At 38.6% G+C, this 17,289-nt stretch overlaps 1 protein-coding gene across 2 annotated transcripts in view; it reads left to right on the top strand.

The window, feature by feature from the left end:
- LOC128741770 (uncharacterized) overlaps window positions 1-17,289 on the top strand; it is a 131,794-nt gene that overhangs the window by 39,434 nt on the left and 75,071 nt on the right. Inside the window, exon 2 of one of the 2 annotated variants that reach the window (XM_053837799.1) lies at window positions 2,718-2,794. The exons of the other annotated variant lie outside the window; for it this stretch is intronic. Coding sequence (XP_053693774.1) covers window positions 2,785-2,794 — 10 coding nt within the window. The 5' untranslated portion in view covers window positions 2,718-2,784. The remainder of the gene's footprint in view (window positions 1-2,717; window positions 2,795-17,289) is intronic. 2 annotated transcript variants of the gene reach the window in all.

The following is a 17,289-nucleotide window of genomic DNA, read 5'->3' as shown; positions in this document are numbered from 1 at the left end:
TTCTATAAGTTCTGTTGTCTGATAGGTTGTAGGATACTTTTACAATCAACCTTCTGTTAAAGCTATTGAACCGCACGCTATGATATGTAACCAGACACTTTCGCTTAATGACAATCGATAACAAGCTATAAATTATACTTCGACTATGTATAGAAACGAAAAAAATCTTAATGTAGGCATGTTTTGAATGCTCAAACCCCCTCCTTCGACAGTGATTGTTACGATGATGTGCCGACGCCCGACGGCAAGACCAGACGGTAAGTGCAACCGTTTCCACACAGAGAGATTGCTTTGCTACATCAGGTGGAATAAAATACGACTTTGTTGTTCCAGTGTAACGTTTGCAGGTAATAACTTTCGACTCGGCAGACAAGCTAAGCCTTGCGACGGACGATGACACAAGGCACCGCAAAGATTGTGTCGAACATGGCCAAGAAGAATAGCTATGCTTGCATGTGGTAACATGTTTTTGGCGATAGTTTTTATACCTAGTGGAAGCATAAATTACTAATATAATACCATGTTCAACTACATTAAACGCGGGACGCAAGATGCTGCACCACGCACTGTGATCCAGAAATTTTATCCCGCTTTGTAGAGTTGACTCTTATCAACGCAAAAAACAATCGACGCACATGTTCAAAATATAGTTGGCCGCTCATACCTGTATCCGCCTATGGTGATGGATTCCGGGATTCGAACGTAAATTCATTTCGATTTCACTGCACAAATACCGAATTCGGTGCACCGCACCAATGCGACATTTTGGCAACTAGCCATCAATAAAAGAGTACCATCAGAGCAAAGTTTAGTACGTACTGTCTAGCCATTCAACGTCCATCGTCGTCGTCGTCGTCGTTCCGTTGCACAGTCGTCGAAAAAATAAATTGACATATTTCATATTTAATTGTTTATAAATCATTTTTTATTGAAGGCTGATAATAATTAATTCACAGAACCCCAGTGTTTGGAAGATTGGCCATGCCCTTTGATACAACTGGTTAGGAATCATAAAATATCCTTCCGAGTCCCGATCTATTTTATACTGGTAAAAATTTGGTCATCATTTGAATCGGCTTCTACCGTTGTGTAGTTCGGGCATTGTACAGCTCGACCCTCCATCAAGGGCTGCATTGAAAATCCATAAATAATTTCCCCCGCAGGACGGCACTGAGTTCGATCCGTTGCACACGGATGGCGCATCATAGATTTCCGAAAAACGAGAAAATCAACTCGCAATTGCACAAGTTGTCTGCTCTGATACCGTCGGTCGTCGTCCGTAGCGCTTGCCGTTGTTGGTTGGGTAATCAATTTGTGCATTCAGCATTCGGAAGACTGTCAAACGTGGCCTTGTTGTCTTAGGAAGACGGATTCCTTTGCGGCAGTCAGGCCAGGAGTATTGCCGGTCGATGCAATTATTGTATAATAATCAATTATCCATTTCGTTTCGATACAAATAACCTGTGAGAGGCAGGTTTGGGTTCGATGCAGTCAAAAGTCTTGAGCGATAGACAATTTAACGCCATAAGTCATACATAGAATACGGAATGATTTTGTTGTGTCTCGTGCCAGATCAAATATGCTCATATTATGTGAGATTGCTCTAAAAGGGTAGTTTCTGATTGAAACTTCTAGCAGAATGTGAATTTTAGGAAGCTGTCGATGGATCGTTAAAAGTATGAGCTTATTTGTTGCTTCTGATGAAATGATAAAAGCCAATAATCGATCTTGAAAATGTACTCACTGCAATATTTTGTGAACTGGAGCCCAATGAATAAATTGTAATTATTCGGTACTCATTGCTATTATCTTTTACGAACCGGAAGCTCAAAATGGTAATAGTTAGAGAATAGAGGAAAATAGGAGAAGTCCGAACTAACTGGTACTGTTCATTACTGACAAACGAAAACTATCATCCGTTAATTGGTTTCTATAAATGTTATTGCTGCTTAAAAATTCAACAATTCAATAATTTCTCGAAGGTTCGGGTGCTATGCGACACATTTGGCATTCTTTCTACTAACGTAACGACCGCTATCGTGATTATTGAACCCAACAATAAGGTTCATTATACTCGAAAATAGAAATCGGAAACATGTCTAGCACTTTATGAAGAACTGAGTTCAATTGATAAGCATTTACTCGCACTAATGTAAATATGTAGATAAAAAGCTTGAATGCGTAATTAAGCAATGCATTAAATCAAGGTTTTACTAATTTTAACGCTATGAACTGTATTTAAATTATTTAAATCTTCGACCTTATCCGTGCAATGCATTTTAAAACCCATATACATATCCTGCTTATCAGAGTCAAATTCATTGCAATTGAATTGTCTGTTGACTCACCACTAACTTGCAGCTCATTTTTATGCTTTTAAATGTGAATGTCAAACACATTTATCTGAATTTGCGAAAAAAAAACTCATTCATGCGTCACATGTGCAGTGGTTCGCAACATATGCGGGCTAAGTCGGTATCCTTCTTTCATTCAGCAACACTACCATACCATACTTTGCGTTATTTGCTGGACACTTCAGCAACATGTAATGCAGATGGATGGTTGCCATTCTGGCTTTGATCATCAGTTGTCGACAGCATGACCAAGACGGCAGCCGGTCACTTGTGTGTGAAGTTCAAGCATCTCTCATTCAGACACTTATAAACACAGCGTCTTTCAGTACAGTAAATAACGATATTTTTCTCTTTTACTTACAGGTAAGATACTCACTTTGAAGCATGCGTTAAATTTGGCAAAACGGAAGCGGATGACTTTTTGGAGTAAATGAGTACAGGTAAAAATGAGTGGCTGAGTTATTAAGAGAATTTATTTACGCAACATGAGGTCTCGACATTTTAGTCAGACGCATTCTCCAATATATTGTATGTGTGTTCCCGTCAATAACTGCTTTCAAGCAACGTAATGAGAAAAAAAATCGCATTAGCATTCAATTAGCAAACCGGTTTGAATCGTGACCGAGATTGAGACTACGCTCACCTGCCCGACAGATCAAATTGGCTTAATTTATCCTCCGAGACTATCAATTATCTTTATAATAGTTCGAAGTTTTCTAGTCTGAGGTTGCTGAAATGGGCAGTTTACCGCCTGGGACTCATGCACACATACCAATCAACCAACCAATGGGATTGACGTACGTGCGTCCTTTCAAGCCGAATCGATTCAATGCCTCAAGCTTTATCGTCATCTTGAATACCGTGTCCGCTATTAAGTCATCAATAACCGAGCACAATTAGTGTTATCAGTTTCTAATTAGTTAAGCTTTGTATATACACTGTGACTATTTTCTATAGACGGCTTAACTCGTGAGTCAGGCATTAGATTGTAAATATTTTTGTGACACAATTTTTTTCAGATGATACCTTAAAATATAAATCACGAAATGACTCACTTTGTAATAGAGTAAAATTTTTATTTGTGCTTCTAAACTTCAGGGGCTATTTCTCATAGCCGCACTTAAGGTTTAAGTCGTATTCGATACGATATTCTGGGTTTTAAATATTTTCTGCGGTTGGATTATCAGTTAGTCCTGCAGCATTTTCAACCAAGTTCTTTGAAATTTCCATTTGAAAAACCTCCGAGTGCCATCTTTCAGCTCATCAATCCTACTATATTGCTTCTTGTCGGCATAGATCCATCGCAAAATGATTTCCCAAATGTTCTTCAGTAGATTTAGATCCGCATTCCGGGTTGACCACAATGAAATTTCCGGCTGTCGAACCAGGATTTTATAGTTCTTAGCTGGTGTGAATACTGACGTTATTTTTGTGGTTTTTGCTGTATCGATATATAGATTAAAAATATGTTGTGATGTGCAATGGTAGGTGGGATTTTTTTCGGTATTTCATTTTGAACAGAACCAAGCTTCAACCAAACTTCAATATAATCTTTGCAAGATCTGCTCATCTATGAGAATGGGGCTAATCTGGTTCATTCTAGTTGGTCTTGTGATTCCAAGGTGGATTTGCGGATATTTATTTTTGGAAATAGATGTTTCGCATTACCTGGCTTCGGCAAGCTGCAAAGTTTGTATATCCTAGGCCGTTACCGTTCGGGTCGATCTGCAGGCTATAGGGCTCGATCACCGTTCTATACATTTCTTCCCTACCGGCCTGGGGATTCATATGCCCGATGACGATCCTGATGTGCCGTGGCGAACAGCTGTTGTACGTTGACTTCTGCCAAAAACACTCCATCAAGAACACTGGCAACTCTATCAAAAGTCGAGACACTCATACTAGTGTGTGTATATTAGAAAATGGATGTACACAAACACATATGCAATGCATTGCCACGGTAGCACACATCTTTTCCCACCAACACATGTACACATAGCTTCAACTTTTGTCGAAAGGGGTGCGCTGTTGCTTCTGTTACTTGTCGTTTCCATGGGCGCGAGCAAGAGATGCCAGTCTTCTTGCTCGAATGTTTTGGCTTCTGCCGTGCATACACTCTAAAAAATCGACACGTCACATCCATGTGAAAAATCATGTAAACTTCTGTACAGCAACTTACGTGAATTTCAGGTGGTAGTTAATGGGAAAATATGATAATGATAACGGGATTGCACGTAAACCGGTTAGTGTGAGTGCAGGCTACCAATAATTCACGTGGACTTTACATGAAAAGTGTGATGGGTGAGAATTGCTTATATTTTCACGTTAACATGAAGTGCCGATATTTTTTAGCGTAGAGCTTTTCCTTTTCATCATCGGATCTACGTTCGTGCGGGCAGTGCTAATCAATCATGCAGTAGTTTAAAGAACGGTTCTTTTTCTTCAATAGATACATCCTCTCTTATCACGCGATCCTGCACCCTGCCCAACGCTACCAAACCCGTTTCCAGTTTATTGGTAGTGCCACTGCTCTGGGTCAACTGTGTCTTTCCGCCGCATATCTCCTACACAATTTTTCCTTTGCGACAGACTTGCTGCAGAGTTACGATACCGAGTTTGCGGGATTCAAGCTGTTTCCGGTTGTAGGATGAGGAATGTAGAGTCGTCAAGAGCCGCCCATCACATTCGGACAGACGCTGGCTGGCAAGGCTACTCCTCGTGCTGACACTCGGTATTCGCATAAGTGTCCGTCAGCGTCAATCTGACAGCAGGCTTCAGTCTTGGTTTTTTGCTCAGTAGATGCTCAATTGACTATAGCGCTTCAACTAACCAGAATTCGAAAAAGTAGTGTAAAGGGCGATTGTAGAGCTTATTATTATCTACATTATTGTTGAAGAAAGTATAGTTTTATCTTCTGTATTTACGGCGCTATGAGGCTGCTACACCGTTGGTAGCAAAAAGAGCGCTCATTTGGCTACCAACGGGGTATCAATCGCATAACGCCGTGAATACAAAAGATAAAACCATACTTTCTTCAACAATAATGTAGACAATAATAAACTCTACAATCGCCCTTTACACTACTTTTTCGAATTCTGTTTAGTTGAAGTGCTATAGTCAATTGAGCATCTACTGAGCAAAAAACCGAGAATGAAGCCTGATTTGACAGTAACCCCATGGGAAAACTGTCAGAATAACACTAACGGATACGATGACGCAGCATTCTGTTTGACCCTTTATTACCTGTTCGTATATGACTTTAGTTCTCACCGGAGTTGGTTATCTGATTTCCACTAAGGTTGCTTGTTTTCCGATAGGTATCATAGGGAAATAGGGATAGGAGTTACTGAATAAGTGCTCGTAGGACCATTGTGGAGTCTATTTTATTCCGCAGGTACGCGAGGCACTGACGGTACGCATTATCTTGCCATTTCCCAACCAGCGAGTACTTACACATCACCACTGATGAACGCCGTTCTTTGACTTAACAAAATTAAGTCTGTACCTATTATCTGCAACATCATTAGTTGGCCACGGCCCAGTAGATGGGTAACAACTTACTCGAAACCGGTCGCAAAAAAGTAATTAAATGTTTATTATAAGTACGAAAAGTTTATTGTAAGAATGAAAAGTGAATCGTAAAAACGTAAAGTGTAGTGTACCTAGAAATGGGTAATATATGATACCAGCTCTCACGTTAGTAGTTATCACATAATAATAATAGAAGCTTTTAGATCATATGTTGAGTACTGTATTCTAGAAAACAATGATGTTTTCTACATTTCTTATTTCCAAGAATAACTTTACTTCCTGACGTTGACATAAATAAGCATCTCAGTCTCTTGATACTAAATAAAACCTTCTCTATGGACAAAGTAAAATGAAGCGGTCCTAAATGCGAGCCTTGAGGAACAGTTGAAGTAACTTGTCGATTTCTTTATGTTGAATTTGATTATTTTTTGGTGATTAGTTAAATATGATTGAAACCATTACAAAAGCTAGTACCTACATGTCAATGTATTTGTTATTTGAAGAGTAGCAGTTGTATGCCTATACAATCAAATGTCTTACTAAATTGATGAAGAAGACTGAACAAGTCTGGCACGCCCATATAGAAATTATAGAAATTACTTTTTGCCAGTCTTCAACGTACAGGAGGTTCAATAAGTTCGAATATTCTTTAAAAATGTGTTCAAAACATGAAAATACAAGATATTCTTTTCTGAGTCAATTTTTATTGAAGCAGTGTTTATTGAAAACCTTTACGACATATTTGGTGGAAGCACCTCCCCCTTTGTGCTATATGACGAGCTTGAGACGTTTCTCAAGAGAATCACATGCGGCACGTACCTGGTCCATGGGCATCTCGTCCCAGATCTTGGAAATGAGCTTCTTAAATTGCTCCATAGTGCTCACTTTATGTTCGCTCTGCTTGGCCAGCATGTACGATCATACATAAAAGTCCAGGGGATTAAGATCCGGGGAGCTGGGAGGCCACAAAGTCTTATCGAGAAAATTAGTCAAATTCTCTCGACACCATGTTTGGACACGATATCGCTGTGTGGGCCGCTGCGTCGTCCTGTTGAAAGACGTAATGATCTTTCCCGTAGAGGTCACGAAGTGCCGGGGCCACAACCTTCTCCAGAACCTCGGTCTTATAGTACGCGGCGTTGATTTTCACTTTTTTCTCGATAAACACCAGTGGAAGCTTTCCATGCTTGGATATGGCCCCCCAAACCATCACCGACGCGGCGCTCTGGAACTGCGGAATGTTTATGTGGGACGGGGCGATGCTGGCCAACGTCGGCGCCCACAGCCGTTCATTTTGGACATTGTGTGGCTGTTGCAAGATGAAGAGTTTCTCATCAGAGAACTCGAACTCCTGACCAGCGTGCCGCGAAAGTATCAGTTTTGCTCTGTCCAGCATCTTCTTCGTTGTAGCCTCCGTTACCCCGTGAACCTTGCGTTTCTTGTACGGCTTGCATCCCAGGTCCTTCGCCATGATGGTGTGGGTAGTCCCGATCGGCACATCCAGGTCAACAGCAGTTTTTCGGATCGAGCGGTTCATTTTTCGACGAACCCGCTCACTCACCCACCACCTTGATGGCTGCTGGCGTCCTCGCCGAACGCGGTCACCCGGATATAGCACAGTTCTTGTCTGAACCCGTCTCCCGGTACCGACGGAAGGCGTTATAGATGAAATTCCGCTTCACCCCGTGGGATTTCAACCGCCGAAAAATGTCGCCGGGTCGCTCACCTCTCGCAAACAACTTTACTACGACGTTGCGGTACTCCTTCATCGCGCGCGGTAAACAAATAACAAATGACATCAAGTCGACACCTTGCGCGTCGGTTAGCCTATATACAAGGCTAAAGCTGACACCAATACCAATACACAGAATGCACATGATGCGCACTTACACAACGATGAAAAGTTGTATTCGAACTTATTGATCACCCTGTATGCTTCAACAGCTATGTAATATTGGCAAACCATGGGGGCTACGAGAAAAGTTGGATTTGAATCCGATCATCAGTCAAGAGTGATAAAAGAGCACACAAAACTAAAGCAATTGACATATTTTTTTGTTGTTGTATCTCTAAAGAATACACTTAAATTTTGTGACGTTGTTACGCGGTAACGACGTAACCAGCAAGTTTATTTTTTCTCCTTCCTATCGCAATCAAACACATTTTTCCTCGTAATTGCGCTACCGTCATTGATTCCAGACGAGGTTATTATATAAAAACATCGTCACGAGAATTTTGGAGTATAGAAAGCAGCAATATCTATTGATTTTCAGGTTTATTGCTTGAATCAATATGATTCGTTTGCACAAACCATGGGTGCAAAAGTAATAACTGTTTATTACTGATCTTGGTGTCTCACTCCAGAGCTCTCGACACATCAATGAATTTCAATTACGTTATTGACTAAGCAAGTGTAGTCTTCAATTGATTAAATAAATATAGCCAATAAGTGTGCTACGTGACACTCATGTTGCTGTTTACAGCACTTACTGTTCAACCACTAACTGCGCTGCAAAGCGCAACATGAGCAGGTTTTTATTGTTGAAAGTAATTTTGCAACACCATCGTGGCTACTCGGCTTTGGCTCGCACGGAATGGCATTTCCAGCGGATGGGAATCAATTGCGAATCAATGAGCAGTATGAATTATAATACCTCAATCTATCCGATGCTTGTAGTCACGTACCTACGTACATATCTCATGTTCAATTGCTTTGACTGATGAAGTGCCATTAAGTTTCACGTTTCAAACTTCAAACACTTCTAGCGGTAAAGGCAGCCCAGCAGTCTCTCGTATCACCATTATTGTTCACTTTTAACCGCGGACAACGGACTGCGTCGCTGATTGCAAATGGCAATTAGAAGGCGGTGCGGTGCGATTGGTTAGTCAAGTAGGTACCACAAGGGTACTCATAATGTTTTGGGAATTACGCAATTGAGTGTCAGATGGATGCAAATTCCGACATTGACATCATAACTCTTATAGCCAACCCAACCGCAGGAAGCGAGCAGACATCTTGGCTAGAATAAATTTATTCCAATTTAAGTACCTACTTATTTCGTGCAATTGAAATTTATAGACAGGGAAATGCATGTAAGTTAAGTAAGGCACAATTTACTTCTCTAAGTGAAGCGATTGGTAATTTTAAAATGACACTGGCATTTCTACAATTAAGGCACAAAAGCTAGGATTTAAATATCTAAGACTTCGCAATAAATTTTGTCTGTGGTCTAATATTTACATTTGTAAATACTGCCGGGACACGCCAAAAATACTTCTTACACCCTACTTCGTTCTTTAAAATCACGTTAAAAACAAAGTCATCAATTGATTTACGGACTTCTGCTTCTTATTGGAACAAAGTCAAATATTTATCAAGCAGCAGCAGTGTAGCAGCTCAATAAATAAAAACAATTTGGCACCCGTCCGATATTTGCCATGGGCTAACACTGAATCACTGTCAGTGCTTCGTCGCGTTAGCTTCCATACTTAACCCAATGATGTTGTAGTGAGTTTGTCAAGTTTGTCGTACTACAGATGGAACCCATTTTTTACGACAATATACACTGGCTGGAAAACAAGCTAATTTTTGTCACTAAATAGCTCGTTTAAAAGCGCTATCAATCCTCATAAAAACGCCATTCGTAACGATCTGTCGTTGCATGGGAGGATGCACCGAGGCACTCGCGTTGTATGCTGGGCTGTGGTACTAGTTGGCAAAAGTGTAATTGTTGTCAGTGTTACAGCTAGGGAAGCGCGCTTTCCGTCCCAGCGCATCGATGAGGAGTCAGTCGTGTGCTACATGTTTGCCAATGCTTGCCAGCTTCGAGTAGAGCGGTTCATCAGCAAATTCGTACGACTGAAGCGCGAAGCTGCGGATTCTAAAAAATATGCTACATACCTACTGTTGTAGCAATGGAATGGGGGTCTGCGATGAAAACGTCTTTGAGCGAGAAGATTTTCCCCGTTTTACAAACAATAATTAATTTTGCACGTTCCTAAAGATGTGTCTATGTGAGGTCCGAGGATTAATTTCGCATTTGTTTCAACTGTTTGGATAGAGCAATAATTTAAATAGCGTTTCTCCTAAAAAGTTGGATGAAAAATGATTACGCGTTGGATTTAGCCCCTTATTTATTAGTGGAACAGTGTTACCCTTACCAATTTGTCTTTTCCTATATTGAACCATTATTGTGCATTTTATTGAACGGTTAATCCAAGGATTATTTGTGAAAAAGGTACTGTTTGACCGATCTTGCTTGCCAAGAGCTTCAACATCTGTCTTAGTTGACCATTAATAAATATTCATATTCAGTAGAAATGTCTTCAGATGTCCGCATGTACCACCTGCACTAAAGTTGAAAGTGCCCACAAATTTATTACAACATATAAGCTGGGAGTATACTATGCTACCTATAATTTTTTTTTTATATTTTTTTGGTCATCTAGCGTGGAATTACGCATATGTTTTATGCCTAAACATGGTTGAGCAAAACCCCATGTAGTTTATCAAGATTTTTGCAACGATCATCAAAATTTTGAATTTACAAAAATGCTATTACCAGCCACGTAGACAGGGGGGGAGCGCCTGTAAAACATTCTTCTCAACAGCAAACTAACTAGTAGAAAACACATTGTACGCAAACTTTTGAAAACCATTAGAAAGTTACTTGTGTTACATGCATAGTTAAGTAAATTATTTAATTAAATCGAAAGAACATTCTGTAACATAAGCATTAAATAATATTTCTTAAACAAATGGTTTTCTGCATAATAATTTGGCCTCCCTCCAGAGACGAGTGAACCTCTTAAGTTTAAAACTTCTTTAATAAAAAATGGCTTGCCACCCCCCAAACGAAAATCCTGGCTACGTCACTGATTACCGATACCTTTACTCAATTCATAATCTGCATTAACGTAAATGATGTTTGACTACAAATAACAGTCATTGAAAAGAAATATTCACATATAAGACGTTAATCTTATCTTCGAAAAATTTCAAACAAACTTATATATGTCTTACGTTTTATAACCCTTTATGATTTCCGCCATTGTGATAAGTGGCGATAATAAAAGATAGTATCGAATACTTTCGTGAGACATAATAAAACATGGTATAAAAATTTATAAATGTTTCCATCCATTATTTGTTCCTTTTGCAATAAAGAACAACGGGTTGGAAATTTACAGCTGAAATACATTTCCTGTTAGAGCAACTTACCAAACGTATTACAAAACTGCACAGGGTGAGTAGTAATACGTTTGCATAAAACTCGCCTTCACTAAGTCTGTTTTTTTATACCACAATAGTTCAAAATAATGGACGCAGTGGTAGGAGTACCCAACAAAAGAGGAAGGAGTCTATATTTTTGGCCTAATATCAAGAATTATTCAGTTTGCCTATATCTACATTTTTCGCATCAAACATTTACTATATCCATAACATTATAGCACGGTATCCTGAGACATTTCATTCCAAATTGTATCCAAACGTTGCTTGAAAGTATCCACAGTCAATCGCTAGTTTGACCTACATGTAACCCCATGCATGGAAGGCGAGAGAATTCAAATCGGGTGTAGAGGCAGGCTAGTCTTTCGAAGAAATGAAATCCGGAAAATTGTCCTTACACCATGCCTGTGTATCTTTCGGCTGATGAGAGGGCGCAGAATATTGTTGGAAGCAGTATGGTGCATTCTTGTGGTGTTTTTTTTTTTGGCAATGGGAAGCCAATGGTTCTTCAAAATGGAAGGTGGATCAATAGAAATTTTTGGAACATTTGAGCAGTCAGTTTGCACCGAGGAATATCAGACAGATGTGCTGGTTGCGGTGATCCTGTAGCAGGAACATTTTTTCGTTCAAAAACAGAATTTTACAATCACCTGCCGCTTAATGAGACACCGAAAGTGGCTAACGTTATTGTGTTAGAGCGACACACACTGCACTGTACATCTCATGTGTTCGTTAAAAACCTAAACGTTTATTTGAATGTTGCACTAGTATTGGTAATATGTGTCAAATGGCAGAGCATGCAAACATAAACACAGCTGATCCGCAGCCAACCGCACCGACTACGAATATCCCGAAATATGGTTTATTTTCTTTATCAGGACATTCCGACAAGATTTGCAGCAGCAATCCTTTTGATCCTATGCATTCAATAGGATGGCTAATTAATCTGTTTGCATTGAAGGCGAGTTTTTGATTGCTGGTCAGCTGTTAGTTTGTTTATATTCTCTCAGCTTATCCATGCGGCAAAAGCAGAAAGCTCTTTAAAAGCTCATTGATGTGGCGAAACTTTGAGACCGTGGTGCTGTTTTTTCGGAAAGCGTTAGTGCAACGAAATATGTGCGTAACCAAATATCTATTAACCAATTCCAGACTATACGTTTTATGAACACGTAATGATCTATATAATCCGTTGAATTTATTTTCCATTAGCAATTATATTTTGCTGAGCGTTTGTTGATACATACCGGGTCGATAAATGGAATGACAAGATTTAGGAAGTTCTAACAGCACTGGGAGCACTGATTACGTGCTTTGCCAATACATATGCATTTTTAAGGTACAAAACAATACATGCATGGAACGGTAGCCATTTATCCAGCCATCTTTGAGCCATTTTCGGTTTCCACTTAAATAGCTGCCGACATCTTTCGAATCTTGCAACCTTCTGCTCTTTAGTCAAACTGTGCTGTGCACCCCAAGGTGAGTTAAAATAGCTGATCTAGTTTTCACAGTTTGTAGAACAGAAGTGCGCGGAACGATTGGTTAGCAACCATTGACGTTGTTTATACCATGCTGCATCAAAATCCCGACGGTACCAATATCCGGACACCTTCACTAATTTATCCTTATTAAGTAAGAATATATATAATTTTTGAGGTGTAGCTATGTGGATTACTTTTTAAATATATCTAAGATCGTTTAAACATAATCGGTGGTTAAGTAGGCTGCGCGAAATAACTTAAATAAATCCAAACGTAACGTTCTTGCCAAACGGTGTCTTTTTCCTGCGAGTTATTTCAGATTACTAAAAAGTAGTGCTTTCGCGATTTTGGGAACTTATTATTACGATGAAACCAACTTTTGACGTAGGACTACGTCTTACGGCAAGTTTTGAGATAGGGTGTCATTCCAAAAAATCAAAAAATGCGAGCGTCACAAAAAATGAAAGGTTTTGAGCGCTAATAGCTCAGCGGTTTTCCAATTGATTTTCAATATTCTTACACCAATCGATTGGAAAATCTTCTAAGAATTGGCCCAAATGAAGAAAAGTATGGATTCCTGATGTTGAACTATTGAAAAATTAAAAATAATGAACCTATGTTTTACCAGAATTCTCGCTTCGTGATTGGTTGGAAGATTCTTTAGGATGATCTAAACCTATACCAATTTGATATCTGTGCTTGGGAAGTAAGCCAAAACAAGCGACAAAGTTTCCTCATTTCAACAAGATTTCTCAACACCGCGATTAAACCTAGACCATTTTGATGTCCTTGCTTGGGAAGTACGCCAGAAAGAGTGACAAAACCCCCTCGTGTTAACAGATTTCTTACGAACGCGATTAAACCTAGTCCAATTTGATGTCTGTGTTAGGGAAGTGTTCCAGAAAAAACGACACAAGTTCATTGTCCCAACAGATCGCAAATTCTGAAAGATGTGCTGTTGATAAAATAGGATTAAATTGGTAAAATCCCTTCAACGTGGATAACCATGGGTAATAAAAACAATTTTTAATTTCTGTAAGGTAGCAGGAACGCAATGGTTTGTGTTTTTGATGTTGTTAAATTATGTCCTAAAGCACATAGAAATAACTCTGGAATCTTTTTTGGATTGAACGTATACAATGTTACTGCTCTGATAAATGTTATATACAACGCATGTAGCATGTATATATTCTGCATATAGCAAGCATACAGGAAGAATCGAATGATTACATGCATGAATACATGCTACTATCACTACAAAGAGACTTACGGAGTCCTGCGTCACCTATATATGCGGTCGTGTCTTGTACACAACCCCTCTGATTTTTTAGGCTCAGTATTAACAAAGAAGGTTAGTTTTAATTAACTGAGCCGGTTTCATTCATTAATGTGTTGAAATAAAGTATATTTTTATAAACAATTACGCTGTTATAATCACTATGTTTTTAAATCCGGACATGTTGGACTATTGATGGTAATTACCTAATGTTTTTCTTAGAAAATGCGAAAGGACTTGTTGAACCAGGCCGAAGGTATGGTAAGAGAAGGAGTTTCGATCCATGGAACCGTCAAAATATTTGGAAATCCAAAATACTTTGAGGCATTTAATGTAGAACTTTCGTTCTCTGGTTAGATAAGTGGGTCAGTGTAGCACTTGACTAAAATCGTACCGTTAATGACGCCAAAGTGGCATAAAAAGTAAAAAATGGTATAAAGAGATGATTATTTAATACTACATTTTACAAGTGATAAGTTGTGTACTTATAGGCATACATTTCTTAGACAAAATACGAGAAAGTTTCGCCTGTCCGGAAAACGATTCAAAAGTGTCCGGATATTGATTCACTGAGATGTGAGGTGTCCGGATTTATGAACAAGACAAGCCTGTTTATTTCTCTTATTTAAATGTATTTTATTGAGCTTTCATTATAAAATTGATATGTTATTGCAAAATTAAGCTTGATACTTGATTATAGTACAAAGCAATTACTAGAATGTTGCGAAATTGTTGTTTATGGAGCATATTAAACATAAGACCAGCTTAAGTGTCCGGATATTGATGCAGCATGGTACATTCAACAGTTTCCGCTTTGAAAATTTCGGTGATCATCAAGGGTAACCCAGCGGGGGTGAAAAACAAATTTGAACATTAGAAAACCACTGTGACTAACCTTGGTGCACCCTTTGTTTTTTGTATGGAATCAATCGAAGATCATCTTTCAAAATATACTTCATGGCCGACTGCGAAATTCCCACACTCAAAAAAATATCGGACGTCAAATTTAAGTGGAAACATAGGTATAGGTATTCAACACACTTTTCATGTAACATTCACGTGAACATCTTGCACTCATACTAACCGGTTTACGATTCCTGCAAATTTTATAAACTTTGCGATTAACTAGCAACTAAAATCTATGTAAATTGCTGAAGAACCGGTTTCTTTTCCAAGGCTAGATGGTACGAAAGACGAATCAGCTTCTTTAAAACACGTCGTTGTTTACTATATTGGGACTGGGTAGCACTTTGTGAAAACGAAAATAGAAGTGTAACGTTTTAATGAAAGATTTCAAATGGTAATAACAACTAAACTACTGATCGAAACTGAACAATTTATATGTCCTTGGATAGATAAAATGAGATAAATTTTATGGAGGAGGTAAGAGAGCAATTTTATGAAGAACGTAAGAGGGGGGGCTCCTCTACAAATGAAACACAAATTTCTTCATAACTCGAGAACTAATCAAGCAAATGGAACCAAATTTGGCATGTGGGTGTTTTAGGAGGTATAATTTATTTTATGATGGTTTGAGACCCCTCACCTCTGTGGTAGTAGGATAAGGACTCTCGTATTTGCGTATGTGCCATATTTTCTCCTATGTAACAAGTGGTAAGCTGTGAAAGTAAACTAGTAAAATGTTCTCGAAGCAAGAGAAAGTGCATTGACGCCGCGAACTTACGTGCCTGTTGCCAATCATGTCAGAAGAGAAGGACATTCGAATGACACGTCATATTTGCGATGAACGTGCTTTGGTTTTAATGTTATTTGTAACCAATGGCCCTTTAAAGGCCCCAAGCGATTAAAAGTAAGATTATTGAAACATATCAAACTACGCTTAATCATATTCAATACAATAGTCTTTGGGCTGATCATTCATTACTATTTCAACCCTTATGGTGCACACAAGTGATTTTTAAAAGAAATCTCTATGGCTCAATGGTTGCAGGCGTTATACTTATGAACCCCCGTCCACGTATTTTCAAAGCCATCATTGCATTCAATGAAGAATTGAATCTGAATATTTCGATTTTCTCTTTTAAAAATTCACTTAAACAATGGCACTCACAGATTCTTATAAACATACATATGTCAGAAATGCAGTTTACATTAGTCTTTGATCTAATGATCTGATATAGTCCTACGTCACCCTTTCGTTAGGGCTGTATACCTTGTGGTTTTTTCAACAGACTTATCACAAGTTTCCTTTCTGCATCCATCCATTACCAAAAAAAAGTTTTTTGAGTGAAAAAGGAAAATGTGATTAAAGTTTCAACTTTACAAGAGGGAAGGTTCCAAAATTCAAGAAATTAAACTTAGGACTCCGTAGAAAAGTGGCAAGATACTATTTGAATTATCGTAAGCGCGCCCAATTCTGCGCTCCGTATATTTTAATTGAGAATTGAAATATTTTCAAATTAATAACTCCATGCACACATATTTTGCTCTAAGTATTAAATTAACAATGTTCCAGAGTTTTGACAGTTTGACTGAAAAGTGGGGTACGCAGAAATAGAAACAATGCGCAGAATTAGGCGCGCTTCCGGTATGCTACGATCAAACGAAAATTCAAAAAACTTCCAAATATCAGTGAGCGTTAAACCGTCCATCGTGAAATTGGTTTTAAATTCCTTATCAAGACTATACTGAATCTCCCAATTTAAAAGAAAGCAAGATTTTGCACGCACAATCCCAATATTATTTAATCTAAAATGAATACATTTTTTGAGCATAAATTAGCACATGAATAGCCGATTTGGCGAAGCTTTAATATTCGAAAGATTCCAAGTGTTTATCTAACTTTTGCGCGCTTAGACGCCTCGACTGAAACTGACTGATAACAGGTGGAAAGCCACAAGTTGATAAAATCAGAGGCATTCGTTGGCTGGCGTGCCTTGTGAAAATATATTCAACTGTTGATGAATAAATTGCTATATTTTGACATTTTTATAATGCCGTATAATTTTAAGTCAACTATTTTATTTTTATTGGTTTTTAGTGAGACAGGTTTGTTAGATTTGCAGAAGAAACATAAATAAAGCCAAAACTACAATCGTTTTTGGTGGGTCTATCCGCCACGCGGCGCGATGTGATAAGAATAAAAAATGTCATTAATAGGTTTGTGCCATTGTTTTCTACCTACCACTTACGACAATCAGATATTCTCAAATAAAGTTCGGTGTAGAATCGGCGTTGCTTTCCAGATCACCCAAATATAAAATATAACGTGGACTGTTAGTGAATTATTAAAAAGTAGGATTAATTTATGCGGTTGGTGCAAATCGAGATTTTCTCGACTATAGTGATGGGATTTAATTTTGCGGTTCTTGTGGTTTACGCATTGGACCGAATCGCATTGCTTATGATTTTTAAAATCGGTACGTCCTACTTCTACTACCTAGCATCAAATGGTTT

The sequence above is a fragment of the Sabethes cyaneus genome, chromosome 3 (assembly GCF_943734655.1).
Source record: "Sabethes cyaneus chromosome 3, idSabCyanKW18_F2, whole genome shotgun sequence".
NCBI classification, from domain to species: Eukaryota; Metazoa; Arthropoda; class Insecta; order Diptera; family Culicidae; genus Sabethes; species Sabethes cyaneus.
Note: the sequence above shows the minus strand (reverse complement) of the source record. Positions and strands in the feature narration are given on the sequence as shown.